The sequence below is a fragment of the Grammomys surdaster genome, unplaced genomic scaffold, assembly GCF_004785775.1.
Source record: "Grammomys surdaster isolate TR1022 unplaced genomic scaffold, NIH_TR_1.0 166, whole genome shotgun sequence".
Taxonomy (NCBI): Eukaryota; Metazoa; Chordata; class Mammalia; order Rodentia; family Muridae; genus Grammomys; species Grammomys surdaster.
Window position 1 is genome coordinate 12,619,094 of NW_021604614.1, and position 18,212 is coordinate 12,637,305.

At 43.6% G+C, this 18,212-nt stretch overlaps 1 protein-coding gene across 1 annotated transcript in view; it reads right to left on the bottom strand.

Moving 5' to 3' along the window:
* The window catches only part of Kntc1 (kinetochore associated 1), a 74,169-nt gene that overhangs the window by 21,821 nt on the left and 34,136 nt on the right, over positions 1-18,212 (bottom strand). Inside the window, exons 31-44 of the mRNA XM_028766074.1 lie at positions 16,944-17,063; positions 15,647-15,719; positions 14,356-14,423; positions 13,477-13,757; positions 12,918-13,090; positions 12,373-12,470; positions 10,907-11,045; positions 9,745-9,801; positions 8,808-8,971; positions 8,248-8,352; positions 5,518-5,646; positions 3,599-3,715; positions 3,163-3,272; positions 770-974 (exon numbers count right to left, since the gene is read on the bottom strand). Of these exons, the coding sequence (XP_028621907.1) occupies positions 770-974; positions 3,163-3,272; positions 3,599-3,715; positions 5,518-5,646; positions 8,248-8,352; positions 8,808-8,971; positions 9,745-9,801; positions 10,907-11,045; positions 12,373-12,470; positions 12,918-13,090; positions 13,477-13,757; positions 14,356-14,423; positions 15,647-15,719; positions 16,944-17,063 (1,839 nt within the window). The remainder of the gene's footprint in view (positions 1-769; positions 975-3,162; positions 3,273-3,598; positions 3,716-5,517; positions 5,647-8,247; positions 8,353-8,807; positions 8,972-9,744; positions 9,802-10,906; positions 11,046-12,372; positions 12,471-12,917; positions 13,091-13,476; positions 13,758-14,355; positions 14,424-15,646; positions 15,720-16,943; positions 17,064-18,212) is intronic.

An 18,212-nucleotide genomic window follows, 5' to 3' on the forward strand; every position in this document is an offset into this window, starting at 1 on the left:
GCATGCCCCACAACAGAGGCAAACTAAAACAATGTAAAATGAAAACAAAACCTGAGAAGCCAAGGATGGTGGCACACATCGCTAATCCCAGCACTTGGAGATAGAAAAAGGAGGTCAAGGTTACAATTGGGTACACAGCAAGATCCAGGATAGCCTGCACTACGTGAGACCATTCTCAAAAAGAGATATATTGAGGGAAAACAAAACAAACAAAATGATGGAAAATGCTGCTTTATTTTGAGGGGAGAATTAAAGGTAAGACAAGAGGGAGGAGCTATCTTAAAGGCTGACTGCTATGTGAAAATAAAGAACTTAAGGTTGAAGAGACTGCTCAGTGGTTAGTGCTGTGTGAAAATAAAGAACTTAAGGCTGGAGAGACTGCTCAGTGGTTAGTGCTGTTGCAGAGGATCCAAGGCTTCCCAGTACCCATGCAAAGCAGCTTAAACCAGTTACTGCTGCTAACTCCAGCTACTGGTAAGTCTATGGCTTCTGAGGGCATCAGTACCTACACACACACGATTTAGCAGTGTGGTGGCACACACCCATAATCCAAATACTTGAGAGGTAGAACCAGAGGGTTCAGGAGTTTTAGACCATCCTTAGCTAAATACTGAGCTTGAGTCTAGCCTGGGCTATTTGGGACCCTATCTTACACCAAAACTGAAAAAATTCAGGACTTACATATGCAGTTTGTTAGAATATGTATCCAATCAATTAAGGATGAGAGGGGGAAGGGTGATCAGCGGTATCTACGTTTCCACTCACCTACCTTATAAAGGATTTCACTAAGACTGATCACCAAGTCCTTTGTGCTCTTCAGTAGAGGGATCATCTCAGTGGCTTTCACCAGGAGTTTGGAATGCTGATGTTTTGTCAACTCCAGGGCAGCATCTCCCTGGCTCTGGCTGGTAGTGTTGCAGAGCAGGGTTTCGATGAACAGCCGCAGGGTGGCATCAGAGTCCAGCTGAAATGTGCTAAAGGAGCAGTCAGTCAGTTACAGGCTGATCTCAAGCTCCTGCATGTCCAGACAAGGCTCTGACAGACAGGCGCATGCTTCTGTCACTCAAGTCTTTAACCATGCTGTTGTCCAGCCTCATAATCAGAAAAAGGAACATAATCAAAGCTAAATACTGCCTTAAAAAAAAAAAAAAAGGTCTTGATAAGGAGCTGGTGTTAGAATCAAGCTTGAGGTAATCTTTGGTTCTCAGACAATAGTGAGGCCTATATCATAATGTCTGGTTTAATTACTGTCTTTTCAAATCTGGTATTACAGCCTTTGGGAGTTAGCAGGATCAAGAGTTCCAGGTCGCCGGGCAGTGGTGGCGCACGCCTTTAACCCCAGCACTTGGGAGGCAGAGGCAGGTGGATTTCTGAGTTCGAGGCCAGCCTGGTCTACAGAGTGAGTTCCAGGACAGCCAGGGCTACACAGAGAAACCCTTTCTCGAAAAACCAAAAAAAAAAAAAAAAAAAAAAAAAAAGAAAGAAAGAAAAGAGTTCCAGGTCATCCTCAGCTGCACAGTGAGGTCATGGATCATCTGAACTACAGGAGGCCCTACTTCATGCAGAAGTAATAGGTTATATAAAGGGAAAGAAAGATTCTGGTTTGTATAGACAAAGTGACAACTGAAACACTCCTCCAGTCCTTTGAATGAGAGAGCAATCCTTTTGTTTTTCATTCATGGTAACAGAGATATCAAGCAATGCTTTTGGTACCATCATGGTCAAGTCCTCCGACATTCTAAAAAGCTAAGTAGCTAAGCATGACGCTGGGCGGCTCACAGCTGTAATCCCCTCCCTTAGGAGGCTGCATAAGGAGGATTGTAAGTTAGAGTCAGCCTGGACCACAACAAAAGCCAAATGAAAAACTGTTCACACAGATTGCCGCAGGCAAAAGTGTCACCATGGATACGAATGATCCAGGCCTCTGCTGAATGACTGAAACAAACTTAATATTACTACAGCTCCTTAAAATGCAGGGAAGGGAGCGGTTACAGAAATCCACCCGGAGTACGACTTCGTAAAGCTGAACCCCACCAGCACTTGAAGTTCTCAAAATTGAGACTGGTAGAGTCCCATTTCCATGTTCATTTGTGTCAGTGTGACTCCGAGCTCTGGGCAGCTTCAAGTCCTTGACTGCAGCACCCCCAGCGTGGAGAGAGCCATTACTCTCGTCCCCAAAGGGAGCTGACTAGGTGCTAGGCCGATGAAAGAATACTCTAAGCAGCTGTTATCAGTAACTTAGGCACTGGGGATCGGGGTGTAGTGCAGCCAATGTGCTTGAGGACATGGATTTGATCCCTAGCACCAAAAAAAAGCAAGATGACTCAGATCTGAACCTGCATAGGGATATGCATCTGTTATTCCAGCACTCGGAGGTGAGGGCAAGATGACCAGAAGTTCAAGACCAGCCTCAGCTACATAGCAAACTTGAAGCTACTGTGGGATACATGAGATCCTATCTCAAAAATAAACAACAAAAACAACCCTGGAATCCACGTATCTATTACAAGTCAGAAAGGAGGAAGAGTATCTTTAGTATTTTAGAAGAGGTCACTTAGTTGACACTGACCACAACCACATCAGAGTCCCCTCCCATCCCCCACCTGCCCGTCTTTCCTTCCTCGTCCCCTCACTTTGTCCAGTGTATCCACGCTGTCCATGTGACTTGCCTGTTAATTACTTAGGTAATTACCTGTTCTCACAGGTAAGAGGGAATCCACATGGAACCCATATAAGATACTCAAGACTTCAGACCCTCTCAGTCCAGACCTGCAGAGCCAAGAATGCCAGGGAAAAAAAGCCCAGAAACCTGTATTTTTTATTTTTGATACAGTAGTTCACTATGTAGCCCAGGCTGGTCTTGAACTTGTGATTCTCCTGCCTGAGTCCTGGGAATATAGGTGTACAATATAACAGGAGCTCAGATTAGACTATCTATACTTCTGTCCCAGAGCTTGGACATTCGTCAGGGTGTAAGTAAAAAAAAAAAATCTCTCTCCAGAGAATCTAACCTGGCTTTGTCTGCTCAGGCCGATCACAGAAAAAGAAAACAGGTCTCTGGACTGACTGAACAACCAACCTCCTTGACTATGGGCTTCTCAGAGCAAAGGTTATGAGCCGACTAAACCAACATCAAAGACGCCACTAATACTTAAAGATTACCTGCAGTACTCCAGAATGAGGCTTGTGTCCATATCTATGTTATTCACAAGAGCTTTAATAAGGTCTTTCTTGGTGAGAAAATTTTGTCTGAAAGCAGGCTGAAAAGAAATCTAGAAACAAAAAACAACTTCTGAACCAAAAAGTATTTAAAAAGGGACATTACAGCACGCCTTTTCACTTTACTGTTATTTTTATAAACACTCTCTACACCGCCTCAGATTTTACTTTTAGGTTTATTTCCCGGTTGTGCGTATGTGTATAGACGTACATCCATGAGAAAGCTAAGCAGGTGAAAGCGTCAGGCTCCTAACATCACTGACAAGGACGTAACACAGAAGACCCTGATTTCTTTATACACTCTAGCGGACGAGATATTTGTCTTATATTTGCAGACTAGATAATCCTCAAGACAGATTAAAGTGTTATGAATACTCACACCAAGTTTACTAAGACGAATACCCCACTTGGCATCAATACTGAGTTCCTGGAACCGGAGACCTGTTTCAATATCCTCGTAGAGATCTGCCAGCCGAGAGCCCACCAAAGATAATGCCTAAAAAGTTTGAACAGGATCAAACTGCATTGTAAATAGTATTAGTTTTAGTATGATTTAGATGAAACTCAGAAAGGGGAAAACAAAAAACTCAAAGCCAGGTGCAGCAGTGCTTGCTTAAGCTCAGCACTTGGCAGAACTGCTGTGAGGTTTAGGGCAGCCAGAGTTACACACAGAAACCTCATAACCTTGGGCTGAGTACATGGTCCAGCGGTGAAGTATGTCTCGGCATACACGCAGCCTGAGTTCAATCCTGAGTTCCCACACTCCCTAAACCCTATAAAGCTTTTTGTGAAAAGAAGTAGACCGTTACATATTTGTTTGTATGGTCACTACTTCTCTAAGTTTATTTATTATTTTACATAATCTGTCTCTCTGTGTGTATGTGCACCTGTGTGCAGGTGTTCAAGGACACCGCAGGCTTCAGATCCCCCTGCAGCAGGAGTTACAGGGGTAACAGTGTGGGTGCTGGGTACCAAATTCCAGTCCTCTGCGGAGCAGTATGTACTCTTGACCACCGAACCGTCTCTTCAGTCTCTATTTTAACTTAACTTCTATGTGTGTGTGTCTGTGTGAGTGTATGCCACGTGTGTGCAGGTGCCTGCAGAGGCTACAAGATGGTGTCGGATCTTCTGGAGCTAGAGTGAAGGCAGCCATGAGCTGCCTAGCAGGGGTGTTAGGAACTGAACTTGAGTCTTCAGGTAAAGCAGCAGCTGCTCTTACTGCTGAGTCATCTCTCCAGCAAGACCCCCCCCAACCCCCAATACTCACATACACCACAGACTTTTTTTGAGATAAGGTCTCAGGGAGCCCAGGCTAGCCTCAAGTTTCCTATGTGGCTGAGCATGATCTTGAACTTCTGATCCTCTTATCTCTGCCTCCCAAGTGCTGGGATTACAGAGATGAACCCACACTTTGTTACGAGATGCTGGGGATTCAACCCCAAGTCTTCTGAATGCTGGGACAGCACTCTACCAGCTGAGCCTAGTCCTGAGTCCTTTACCTTTTACTCATCTGGGTGATTCAGTTTCTTGCATGATACTGTTAAATGTAGTGTACCTTTCCTTCACAATGAAAGGACATATTTGAGGCCAGCCTAGGCTACATACAAAAACTCAAAACAAAACAAATAAAACAACTAACCAGAACAACCAAGATGAGCTATGTAGCCCCTGTACCCATCCTACACAAAAGCCTTGCTGTGAGTCTAGGGTTTCAGTAAAAGGGGTGATGTTCCGAGGGTGCACAGAGATCCGTGTGTGGCAGCCAGAGGACAACCCTGTCCTTCATTCTTCACGCACTGCCCACCTTATTCTTGAGACCGGAAGAGCAGCCAGTGCTCTGAACTACCTGCTCACTCAGTTCTCCAGCTTTTTCCCAGATCTGCCTGCTTCTGCCTTGCAACGGTGCTGGAATAAAAGGCTTAGCCACACATATAGGTTTAAGTTTTCATGTTCTGTTTTACGAGTCAGGACTTCTCTATGTAGTCCTGGCTGTCCTGGAACTCCATCTGTAGACCAGGCTGGCCTCTAACTTAGGTTCCACTAGTCCATGCCTCTTGAGAGCTGGAATTAAAAGCATATGCCACCACACCCAGCTACAGTTGTTTGGTTTAGTTCTTAAAGAAGTAAGAGCTTATTTTTTAAGCAATGCTTATCACCAGTCAAGCACAAGTAGGTAGAGATCATATGAGACAGATCACCATTTTTGCCAGAGAGTTGAGACCTGCTAACAAAGTCCTTCACTTTGTCCCTCAAACCTTAACATGTCAGCAGGAGCAGGTCTCCATGCTCGGGGCGTACCAGAATTTTGTCGTAATTTTGAGATGCTTTATCTATGAACTCCCAGAGGTTGTCAAACACATCCTTCTGAGGTAAGAGAGTGCAGTAAGCCAAGGCCAGGTCCAGATCCACCAGACGACAGTTAAACACCTATGGGAGGAAAGCATCAGAAACAAAGTCTCCATGAACAAATAGAGGATGGACCCTAGGCTCACTCCCCACCAGCTGAGGTACAAGACCCCCAGAAAGGACAAGCTCTTCAGGAGGTGATGCAGAGAAAAGACCTGTGCTTAGGGAACCTTTAGCCAGGACTAGAAATGGAAGGAAAGGGGCCTCAGTGCCCTGTAGGACCCAGAGCTCTTCCTTCTCCCTACAGTTTAGGTCAATCTGAAATCTCCCATAAGCCCTTCTCTGCCTCCTTAGTTACTGACCCCACATTTTATCAAGCCAAGGAATCAAAAGGAACCAGAAGTGATGTACCACACTTTCCCACCAGCGTCCCCTGCATCGGAACCCAAATACAGCTGTGCGTTTTGCAAGGAAGCTGTAGTTCCAACAGAGTGCACACTTAACAGTGGTCCCACAGGGCCTTGTTGCTGCGGCAGCCACCCTTGTTCAGGAGGTACGCTCCGTGGGGGCTGCAAGGCTTTGGTCCACTCACCAGGGTGTCCCTCCCTTCTGCATGTCACTGTACCCCATCTCCAACTGCCTCGCCTACTTAAGGACTTGCTTTTTGTTTTGGCTACTCAACAGTCTCTCTTCTATCAAAAATCAAAACAAGATAAACGGCGGGCTCTGGGGAACTCTAGAGAGAGGTAGGCTGCTTTGGCTGAAGGACCATTCTGCACCTTAAAGTGGAGATGTACAGATTTAGACTGAATAAAAGATGATTATTAAAGCAACATCAGGACTTGGCCCTTAAAAATACTATATTATTGTTTTACTAGGTATTTTGTCTGCATGAAGGTTTGTGTACTGTATGTGTGCAGCACTTGCAGTGGCCAGAAGAGGGCGGGGACCCCCTAGAACTGGAGTTACAGACCACTGTGAGCAGCCAAATGGGTGCTGGGAATGAAACCCAGGTCCTCTAGAAGAGCAGCCAGTGCTCTTGACCACTGAGCCATCCCTCCAGCTCCAAGACTTCAGAGTTAACATTTCAGCCTTGGAGGCACACCTCTGTAGCAACAGCTCATTGCTTCTCTAGAGGCAGGAGAGCAACCTTAGCAGCCATAGGTAGCACACAGTGGGCACGGCCATGGGCTCGACAAACTGTAAAAGTTAAAAGCTGGTCTTGCAGGCTGTAGTTTGCTGGCTCATTAAATACACAAATCAGTCTAAATTTTGTACCAAAAACACATGATTGATAAGCAAGACAAAATTAGATTAGAATGTGAACATTAACACAAGTGCTTATACCACTGTTAAATTCAGTGCTGGGGAAATCTGCATGGCCATTAAACCAGAGAACTTTACACAAAGGAGACAAACACTGGATATTTAAGGGTAAAAGAACTTTATATGCTAGGTGTGGTGGTACATGCCTTTAATCCCAGGACTTGGGAGGCAGAGGCAGGTGTGTGTCTGTAAGTTAAGACCAGCCTGCTCTACCTAGTGAAGTTCCAGGTCAGCCAAGGCTAAGGCGAGAAATTCTGTCTCACAAAAAACAAAAACAAAACCCAAAATCTTATATGTGATGAGGGGGAAAAAAAAATTCTAATACAGACGATAGAAAAAAAGAAGAGAACTCGACATTAAGTAATGCATCAATTAAGGGTATACTTTAGTTCCTTGTATTATTATTACATTTTTTTCTAAAACTTTGAAAGTATCACCAAATTTGGAAGTGTGTGCTCATGTACATACGTGTGTAAAGTCACTATGACCCACTATGGCACTTGGCATCCCTAAGTTTCCTTCTAAAGTACTGGTTCCTAGTGCTGCGACCTTTAATACAGTTCCTCTCCATGTGGTGACCATATTTTGCTTCTACTTTATAACTATCTAATACACAACCTCCTCCCGCACCGCTGCCTTCCCACCGCCAGGGGGGGTCACGACCCACAGGCTGAGAACTGCTGTAAGGCACTCTGACAGGGTTGGTTGTGTGGTAAGGGATATTGATGAATTTCATCATCTGGAAAGCAAGGCAGAAGATTTTTGGCAGTTGTGTACAGCTTGGGCTATACTGAGTTTCACCCCTATCTGCGGGGGATTACTAATTAATCTATCTGATAACTAGAAACCTAGTGCCAACACAAGAAATAATAATTCTTCCCTTTTAAAGGTCTCTTAAAAGTTCTTAAAAATTAAAGGCTTAGACATGCCTCTGATGGCAGCTATTAGAGGCAGGGAATCAGGAGCTCTAAGGTCATTTTTGCCTATACACTAAATACAAATTTGAGACTAGCTTGTGTTACACAAGACCCTGTTTCAAAGGGGAATTTTTTTTTTAAAACAACAACTAATAAATTAGCATTCCTGTAAAGAAATCCTGGAATAGAAATGTAAACTGTAGGCAAGGATCATGAATATGCTTTAGTCCACTTGAAAAATAGCAAAATCCAGGGGAAGTACTGAGGAAGACTCATTACAGTTTCATCCATGTTCAATAAATAGCATTTCCATATACTAAAAACCAATACACAAGCAGCAGTGTTGGTGGTCACACTGTTTTTGAAGCTTCCGAATGGTCGGACACTACCCAGCACTGTCTGACTGGCTCGGAACCACAAGCCAAGTGTAGGCACCCACCTTATGCAACAGGGTGGCGGCATTTCCCTTGATAAACGTGATGGACTTCTCTTTCAACTCCATAACAATATGCCTTGAGTTTGCCAACGTGTTCTTGCCAAGTAACTTTCAGAAAAGAACAGAAGACTCTTTAGGTCCCTTTGATGTGCCATCTCAAGAGACAGAGGCAGGTGGATCTCTGTGAGTTCAAAGCAAGCCTGGGCTGCAAGATACTCTGTCAAAAATATCCCCAAACAAACAACAACAATAGCAATAAAACCCCTACTACAACAACCACAGTGAAACAAAACAAAAAATACTGTGTTGTGACTACCAAGCTAACCCAAAACTCTGGGTAACCAATTTTTACATGCTCCATTCTGAATTTCGGTATTTACAGAGTGGAGACTCGCAGGGATGTTAGTAGGAATGTGTGCAGGTGTCCTGGGATCTTAGTAGACGCTCGACAAATGTATCTTGCATTTAACATCTACCATTAGTGCCTTTGCCAACAGGAAACCGGTTTGGCAGAACATTTGGTGATTACCCAGAAGTCAAATAATTTATTGTGAAAGTCATACCTTTTCACTCAAACTGATATTCATGACGTTTGACACAGAGTGCTGCAGGCAGGTACCAAAGGAGCCTACCACAAACCTCAGCGCTAGCTCCCACTGACTGGATTCCTGAAGGGTCCGGAGCAGAGCAGAGATGGAGCTTACAAGGGGGAGAATACGGTTTTCTCCTGAAATGTGAGATGATTTTCACTAATTATATATTTAACCAATAAAAATTTTGATATTTACTTACTTACTTACTTACTTAAATGTGTATGTATGCATGCCTGAGGTGTGTGGACTATGGGTGTGCAGAGGCCTTTGTGGGTCCGAAGAGGATGTCAGAGGGAACAAAAGTGTTGGTGTGGGTGCTAGAAACTGAACCTGGGTCCTCTGCACAAGCAGTCATGCTGTTAACCACTGAGCCACCCTAGTTTTTTTTTATTTGCTTGGTTTTTGTTGTTGTTGTTGTTTTTGTTTGTTTTTTGTTTTTAAATAATAATCACTGTTGTGGAAAATTGATTTGAGGAATGGCCTATTTCCTCAAAAGAGGTAACAGTTATGAAATTCATTCCCAAAGTCAGTGAATGAAGAGTTAACATGAGGCTGGGATTTAGACCAGAAGTCCACAAGACAATGAGATAGGTTAGCTACAGTATCTGTATGTTTGTTGGCTTGTTTCTTTTTTAATTTAGATGCTTAAGTTATTGGCAGTTGAAGACATTTTCTCTATATATAACCCTAAAATTTATGAATAGTCATTAAAGTTAATACAATTAGACAAATCAAATAATTGACTTCTGAAAATTACTAATTAAATTATTAAACAGTTACATCAAGGATGTCATGACAAATTCACATTCAAAATTTCAATATGTAAGAATTCATGCTTTAAGTTAGCGTGGCATTTGTGCATTTATAAAATTTTAATATAATACTATACATTTCTAATTGTAAATACCTTCACTAGTGGAACAGTATGGCAAACTTATAGAGTCCAAAGGATGTCTTTTGCTTTCTACAAAAGAGAAAAACAAATTAACGAAGACGAAACAACGTAACTCATACAAAAGGCCAAACTCAGATATCTGAAACTGCTCTATTATCAAATAATGTTCTAAAGCAAACAACTGCTTTCAGAAGCGAGGTGAGTGACAAGCCTCAAAGCTGAGCATGGGGACGCGTGCCTGAGCCTCAAAGCTGAGTATGGGGACGCGTGACGAGCCTCAAAGCTGAGCATGGGGACGCGTGCCGAGCCTCAAAGCTGAGCACAGGGACGCGTGCCGAGCCTCAAAGCTGAGCATGGGGACACGTGCCTGAGCCTCAAAGCTGAGCATGGGGACGTGTACCTGACATCCCAGCAATTTGCTGGCAGACTGCAAGTTCAAGGCAAGTCCTATCTCAAAACAAACCCCTCAAATAAAGCCAGCCAACCAAACTAACAAAAGCCTTCAACTACACATCCAAATGCCCAGATAAATATACAATCTGTAAGCAGCCAAACTGAATATGGCAGCAGCAAGATCAAGAACCAGAACTTCAGGCCCCACAGCCCTCACACCCTTCTGCAGGCATGGCCTGTATGACAGTTTGAATGAGCTATGTCCCCACAGGCGTGGGTAGCTGAATCCTTGGTCCGCAGGCGGCGGCTGTTTGGGGAGTGTAAGCAGGCACAGCCTTGCTGGAGGGTTAGCTATGGAGGCAGGCTCTGGGTGTTCAGGCCTAGCACCATTTCCAGTTGGCTCTCTGTGCTTCACTGTTGCTTTGGAACACGTGAGCTCTCTCTTCCTTTTTCTGCTACCATGCTTCCCTGCCATGGCAGACTCTGGAATTGTAAGCCAAAGTAAACTCCTTCTTCTGTAAGTTGCTTTTGGTCAGGATATCTTATCATAGCAAGAGAAAAGTGACTCATCCACCTTCCCTAAGGACAACCGCTACCCTGACACCAGATACCATGACTTATTGAGAGCTCATTTTTCCTTGCATAAATGAAAGAATATACAGCACGCATTCCTTTGCACTTGGGTCCTTAAGTATTTACCTTATGGGATGTAGTTCTGGTTCTAAGCCTCTAGGAGTTCCAGCATGCATAAAACAAAAACAAGTAGAAAATAATGATTTACCTGCAGGGGGCACCACTGATGAGATCAATTCATAGATGACAGGCAGCACCACCTGTGACTCAAGAACAATTCCATCTTCACTGAAGAAGTCACTGTAGGACCACTCTTCATAGGGATCTTTGTGAGTTCCAACAGCAGCCTAAACAGCAAAAGCACAGAAAAGACAGTGCTAGGCACACTGTAACACAAACCACTCTCACCAAGCTGAATAAGGGGTCAGGTTGAGAGCCCAACAGCTTGAAAAAACAAAAAAGGTTTTGATTAATTTTAATTATATGTAGGTCTGTATTTGTACATGTGAGAGAGGTGTTGGATCCCCTGGAGCTGGAGTTTCAGACCACTGGAGTTGGACCATGTGTGCCCAGAACTGAATTTGGATTCTCTGGAAGAGTAGCCAATGTTCTTAACCACCGAGCCAACACAAGAGCCCGACACCTTTGATGTTTAAACACAACTCTAGAATCATGGGTTGCTTCCCTGAACCCACAGACTCTATGGCTACAGCCATTTTGGATCAAACTTAGTAAAAGCTGGAGATGCTGAAAGTGTAAGAGATGCGTGTGGGTTACATGTAAATGTTACGATTTTGGATACAAAAGGGATCTTAGCACCGAGAGATCCTGGTATCTCTGAGGAGAAGGGCAGTCTGGAACCAATTCTTCTGTGCATACTAAGGGGAAACTGTATTCTAACATTCTTTTCTGGATGGCAACTTGTAAATATATTACTTTGATTAGACTCTTAACAGAAGCTCAACATTCAAAGAAGCCTTGGTTGAGGCCCCATGTTTTAAACAGTTCAAATCAAAATGAACAAGTTTGCCTGGAAAGAGAATTGGCTTCACAGCTCTTTAGAGGATAGTGTGCTCTCCTCTGGAGAAAAGCTATGTATAACAATTTTGGAATTTTGTTTTCTTAAACACATATACATACACAAGAAATATTATAAGAATATGTTTTAGCTTTAAGCCCAAGGTGTGGGATATGGGGCTGTTTCAGACTATGGACAGCAGCTGATTTGCCTCGTGCTCTAGGAGGGGTGTGATTTTGCCATTGGCAGATAGTTTCTTCAATTGTGTAACATTTAGAATTCTGGTAACTTTCTAGAGAGTGTAATGAATGCTAGGGTCCCGAGAGATAAGGTGGGTTGTTTGCTGTTGGTCTCAGTTTGTTAAGTAGTTGTGCAGAAACAAGAAATAAAAATTAGACATCCTGACAGTGAACTCAACGCCCATAACCAGCATGAAGTAGACTAACGAAAAAGTCACCCCCTTTCCCTTCTATCTTTTTTTCTCTCCTAGGGGTTGAAAGGATGGAAAAACAGTGCTACCTACAAAGTAGCAAATGCCAGCTACAAAGGTAAGTGGTGAATTCCGCATTTCTGTGAACTGTGCAAGTGATCTGAAAGGCCACACACTGGGCCAGTAGCAGTTCTCTTTATGGAAATAAAACTCAGAGGTGGCTTACCTTCATCAGAATTCCACAGTCATCCATCTGGCACTGTCTGCAAAGCTCCACAGCGGTTAAAGTGTATTTACTTAATTCTAAAACATCCAGTAAATAATCTGAAAGTGGAAAGAATCATCAAACTACTGTAACAACCACTTAAATTCACACATAGCTTTGACTATTGTAAACACAGTTCACATCTGTGCGTAAGCATGCCTTGGAAAAGATCCATGTGGGATCACATGTCAGGAACACCATGATCACACAAAAGCAAATGCCATCAATACAAGAAACGACAGTGTTAATGGACTTGTTGACTGACTGGGTCTAGCTAAGTAGTCCAGGCTAGCCTCGAACTGATGATTCTCCTGGCTCTCAGTCACCTAACTGCAAGCATTTGAGGGGGCAACCACACTTATTTGTTGTTTTAAAACTACAGTGCCCTAGTGTAAGAAGAAGCTGTCTCTCTTGTGTGGTTTCCAGAAGGCAGTTATCAGAGATAGCATGTGGAACACATCGATACAATGGACCAGAGAGCATGAGAGGTTTATATGTCCTGTCACCTGGACTGCAGATGGTGACAGCGTGGCACGCGAGGTCATGGATCTCAGAAGGGAGGTTGAGTCCTACTGGGGCCACCATTGGGACATCGTCAGCCAACATCTGACAGAGCTTCTGACACACCACAAACAGTAATCTCCCTGTGTCAGCATTGCAGTAATGCTTAAGTAAATCTCTGGAGAGGAAAGAAGGTGGAGTTAGGAGTCACACCACAAGCACACGTTTGTCCCTGTGTTCATACCTAACCACTAACAGCAACACATGAAAAGTCTTCAAAATATTTTCATGGTACAAATTATAGTCCATTTTTAAAGTATACCCTTAAAGGTCAAGGTGCGCAGGAGTGGACCGTCAATAGTGACATCACCAACTGAGTAAGTCTATTTTCCCTCTATGCTACTATTTTTAGACAGAGGCTATAAAATAGGCTCTCAAGAAACCAACCAATAATCACTGCTGTGAAAACAGAAGTAGCCCTGACCCTGTGCTTATCAGCAAAGAAAAGAACAGAGCAAATGTCACTTTCACACAAACTGAGCGAGGTGGGGATCCAGGCGTCACCTGCACTTGCTCAGGGCTGCTGCCACCTTCCCGTCCTGTAAGGCTCTCAAAGCCAGCTCTGCCTCCAGCTCTTGTGCAGACACCTGCAGGACCAGTGCCTGTCTGTGCAGCTTTGACTTGATGCTCAAGTTTGTTCCCCGGGCCGGGGTGGGTCCTGGGGGTCCCCTGTGTTTGTGCTTAGCCTGTGCATCTTCCTGTGCCTTAATATACTGTTCTCGAAGGCCAGCTACCAAGGTGGTGTCGCTATAATCTTCAAATGGAAGGAAGACCTCAAAGTTCTCCTGCAGCAAAGCAAGACAAAGCTGTAAGTTTATTCAAGTGTTGAAACTCAGCATTGCTTTTCACCCCCTCCTTCAGAAACTACTCCCTAATAAATTATGGAGTAATAAAATTTAACATTTTTATGTCTCAAAGGTTATAAAATACCAACATCAAAAGTTAGGAAAATAAGAAGGTATCATTAGGAAGAAGGTCTTCTCAATTTTAACTCTCTTGACATTTGGGTCCAGATAATGGTGTGCTGTGTGGAGCCTTGCAAAAGCAAGAGGCTTACTCCTAGAGAGGGTTCTGCTGCCTTATGAGCAAAGAGTTTCCCATCTGAGTGTGAAAAAGGCAGAGGAGATGGTTGTGTAGCATTCTGAATGTAACTAATACCAGTGCAATGCGGGCAGAGAACCCGCTAGAATGTATCATTTTGTTTTGTGTATGTTACTACGTTAAGAAACTAGAAATACAATATATCAAAAGTTATCAATACTGTATGTGATACATGAATTACACCCCAGTAAAGTTGCTGAGAAAAAAGAACCAGTGTATCACCATCTCTGAAGGCTGAAAGCACTAAAGTGAAAGCACTGATCAGGTGCATAATCTCTTTACCTGTAAACTAGCAACCATTTTAAATCGCTTCAGGAGTTCTTCAGACTCATCCTTCTTCTGGAGATTGTCTGTAATTACATTGTAAAAAGTTACAGCAGATATATGGATTCTCATGTGGTCTAACTTGAATTTCCCCCAGAATGTCACAGTAACAGGAGGCAGGATCTCTGGAAGGTGACTGAAAACTCATTGTGAGCCAGTTGCTTCAGTGAGGGATCAATGCAGGCAGAGAACCCGCTAGAATGTATCATTTTGTTTTGTGTATTTCAAGAGTGCTTGGTGGCTCTAGCTTAGTACTTCTGAACCCATGATGCCTTCTGTCACATCACAATGGAGCAAGGCCCCTGGCAGACCCCAAGCAGATGCTGGCACCATATCCTTGGACTTCTCAGTCTCTAGGACTATGACCTCAATAAACCAGTATTCTTAGAGATTACGCAGTTAACTCTGGTTTTCTTGTAAGTCTTCTGTGGTGGTTTCCAGTTGCTGCTGTAACAGTTTGTTTATTTGCTGTGTGTGTGTTGGGTGTGCACGTGCCACAGCACGCATGCTGTGGAGGAGGATCTCTCCTTCCACACTGACATGGGTCTCAGGGCTAGAACTCAGGCTGACAGGCTCGCCTGTGAAGTTCCTTTACCTGATGAGTCATCTCACCACCTCTGACATAACACAACTGAAGTGCAAAGAAAGATCAAATATGAAAAGAGAAACTTCTTCCTGTGGGTAGAAAAGGGAAGTTCAAGGCTTATAATAAAAGAGCAGAGGCTGGAAAGATGAATCTGTAGTTAAGACCACACCCTGCTCTTCCAGAGGATCAGAGTTCAATTCCCAGCACATACATCAGGTAGCTCATGGCCACCCGTAACTCCAGCCTCAGGGTCTCCAACTTCTCCGGCCTGCACAGAAACAGGTGTGTACCCAAAGAACAGAAACATGCATGTACCCAAAGATCAGACACGCATGCACATAATTTAAAAACATAAAATATAACAAGAATGGCAGTCCTTCTGAAACAAATTTAATCCCACTTCCCAAGAAAGTTACTTTTTCAACTCTTTTAAGTCCAAGCTTACATGGGCTTTCTCCCCTTATCACAGATAACAGCTACATCAGGTATCTAGGCCAACAACGACCAGCTTAATGAAACGTGTAAGATGTAAATAGAAAAGAACTCAACTTCACATGCTTTAGTCTAAGATGACTAATTTTAAAAAGATTAGATGTTTCTCATGGAACCTTTGTTAATTTTGGGACAAAAACCAAGTTGAGGAATAGAAACTAGAAAAACTACCTTTCTGAATATCACACAGGATTTTGAGAATATCCACCGATGTCTTCGCCAAAGATATTCTCCAGGCCTTGTCCTAAAATATGCAAAGTGAAATCTACTTCTTTACTGATCACCTCAGCTGGACAGACAAAAACACATAGAAGAACCATGGAATCATGGGCTGGGGAATAGGGAGAGCATTTGTCTAGCGTGTCTCAGGCATGAGTTCCATCTTCAGTACCAACAGAAAACCGAAACAAAAGAATATGAAGGAAGCAAACGAAAAACTAACCAAAAAGAATCAGAAAAATAATAAAACAAGTGTTTGAGGCTTATGTATAGCTCCAGTCCAGCGCTGCAAGGGTATAACAGCATCACCAAGGCTCAGTATAGAAACCCACCAACACCAGCTTTAGGGCTACCGGGAAGAGATGCTAACCTTCAGCCTTTCAACTACACTACAGTCGATGGACCTTTCTTTTTCTTGTGGAGTCACACTAAACAACTGCAAACCTCCTGAGGTAAAAAGCTTGAGAGAACAGAGTGGAAGGCTCATAAAGAGCTTAGATAGTCTAAGTGGAGTCAGGAAGTATGCTTTCAACAATTACCTTAAAATATTTAACAAGAGAAGAAAATGTGAAGCATTGATTAAAGGACGCGGGGAGAAAGGTGATTCACCGTAGAAACCATGCGAGACACTGTTCAGTCAGCAGCAAAACGTGCACACAGCAGTGATGGGAGCAAGGGAAGCGGTCTGAGCGGAGGCTCTGCTACTTTCTAATAAACCAAAATGTCATGGAAGATCTCATGTTCTACAGTCAATCGACAATGGGGCCTACTTCACAACTTTGTGAAAATAAATAGATTATTTAAAGCTGGGAGGCATTTCTCAAGGCTAAAAAACCCAACTTCTCTGCTAAATTAGGCACTTGGTTTCTTTTTTTATTTCTTCTTTGTGTGTGTGTGTGTGTGTGTGTGTGTGTGTGTGTGTGTGTGTGTAAGACAGAAAGAGTGAGAGAGGGAGTCAGAGAGAGACAAAGAGAAGAGACAGAGAGAGAGAGAGACAGAGAGGAGACAGGGTCTTACTATGTAACCCAGGCTGGTTTATAGACCCGTAGACTGACTACTTCTGCCTAGTACTAAAGTAGAGTGTCACCTCACCCTGTGACACTGGATTTCCTATTACTAGAGGAAAGAACTGTCTCTACTGAGGCCATCTTTAAGCCGCAATGATTTCCTTTGAAACAAGGGCTTATAATGGCACCAGGCTGGCCTGGGAGGCAAGGCCCTGCCTCCCCACCCTGACGCTTTGCCTCACCTCTTCAGAGCCGTCAGGCTCTTCCTGCAGTGCCAGTCGAGCCCAGGTGATGACTCTCACTGCAGTTTTCTCAGCTTCAGCAGGAGGCAGAGACCTCAGGAGCAGGAAGCAATCCTTCCCCTGTGGACAGTGTTACAAAGGAGGGAAGGAGACAGCTGGTCCTTACAAGGAATAGTTTGAGATTGGCTTTCTTTTCTTTTTTTTTTTTTTTTAAAAAAGATTTATTTATTTATTTTATGTATATGAGTATACTACCATTGTTCTCTTCAGACACAGCAGAAGAGGGCATCAGACCCCATTACAGATGGTTGTGAGCCACCATGTGGTTGCTGGGAATTGAACTCAGGACCTCTGGAAGAGCAGTTGGTGCTCTTAACCACTGAGCCATCTCTCCAGCCCTTGGCTTTCTTTTCTACTTGAAAGTGAGAAGAGAAAAACAACAAAAGCTTCTGACCTGTGCTGCCTAGTGTGAGGACAACTGTATCAATTAGCAGAATGGGAAAAAAAAAAAAAGACTACAGCACACACAAACAATCTTAGCACTTGGCAGGGCACTGGAAGGCCAGCCTGGGCTATACAGTGTTCCAGGACAGTTTGGGCTGTACAATGAGATCCTGTCTCAAAATCTGAAAATCCTATTTTGAATGACAGGGGTACATAAGCTAAATTTACAATCAGCCCAGGGCAATGAAGACCACCTTACCACTTAAGCATGCCCATGATGCTGAAGATGAAGCAATAAAGACATTTAAGGCTACAAAATGGTGACCCTTCAGTGCTGGAATGTATAATTAGCATGCACGAGGCTTTAGTTTCAATTTGTAACACCTAAGAAGACCAGGCAGAAAACCATAAAACCACACACCTTAGTTTAGCATCTCAGAGTCTTTTACAATATATATAACCCACGTTTGAGCTGTAGTAAGCATAAGCTAGCTACAAGACACCTTTGAAAAGTACATAAAAAGTAGTTACTGGCCGGGCAGTGGTGGCACATGCCTTTAATCCCAGCACTTGGGAGGCAGAGGCAGGTGGATTTCTGAGTTCCAGGCCAGCCTGGTCTACAGAGTTCCAGGATAGCCAGGGCTATACAGAGAAACCCTGTCTCGAAAAAACGACAAAAAAAAGTAGTTACTGGGGCTGGAGAGATGGCTCAGCAGTTAAGAGCACTGACTGCTCTTCCAGTAGGTCCTGAGTTCAAATCCCAGCAACCACATGGTGGCTCACAACCATCCGTAATGAGATTGGATGCCCTCTTCTGATGTGTCT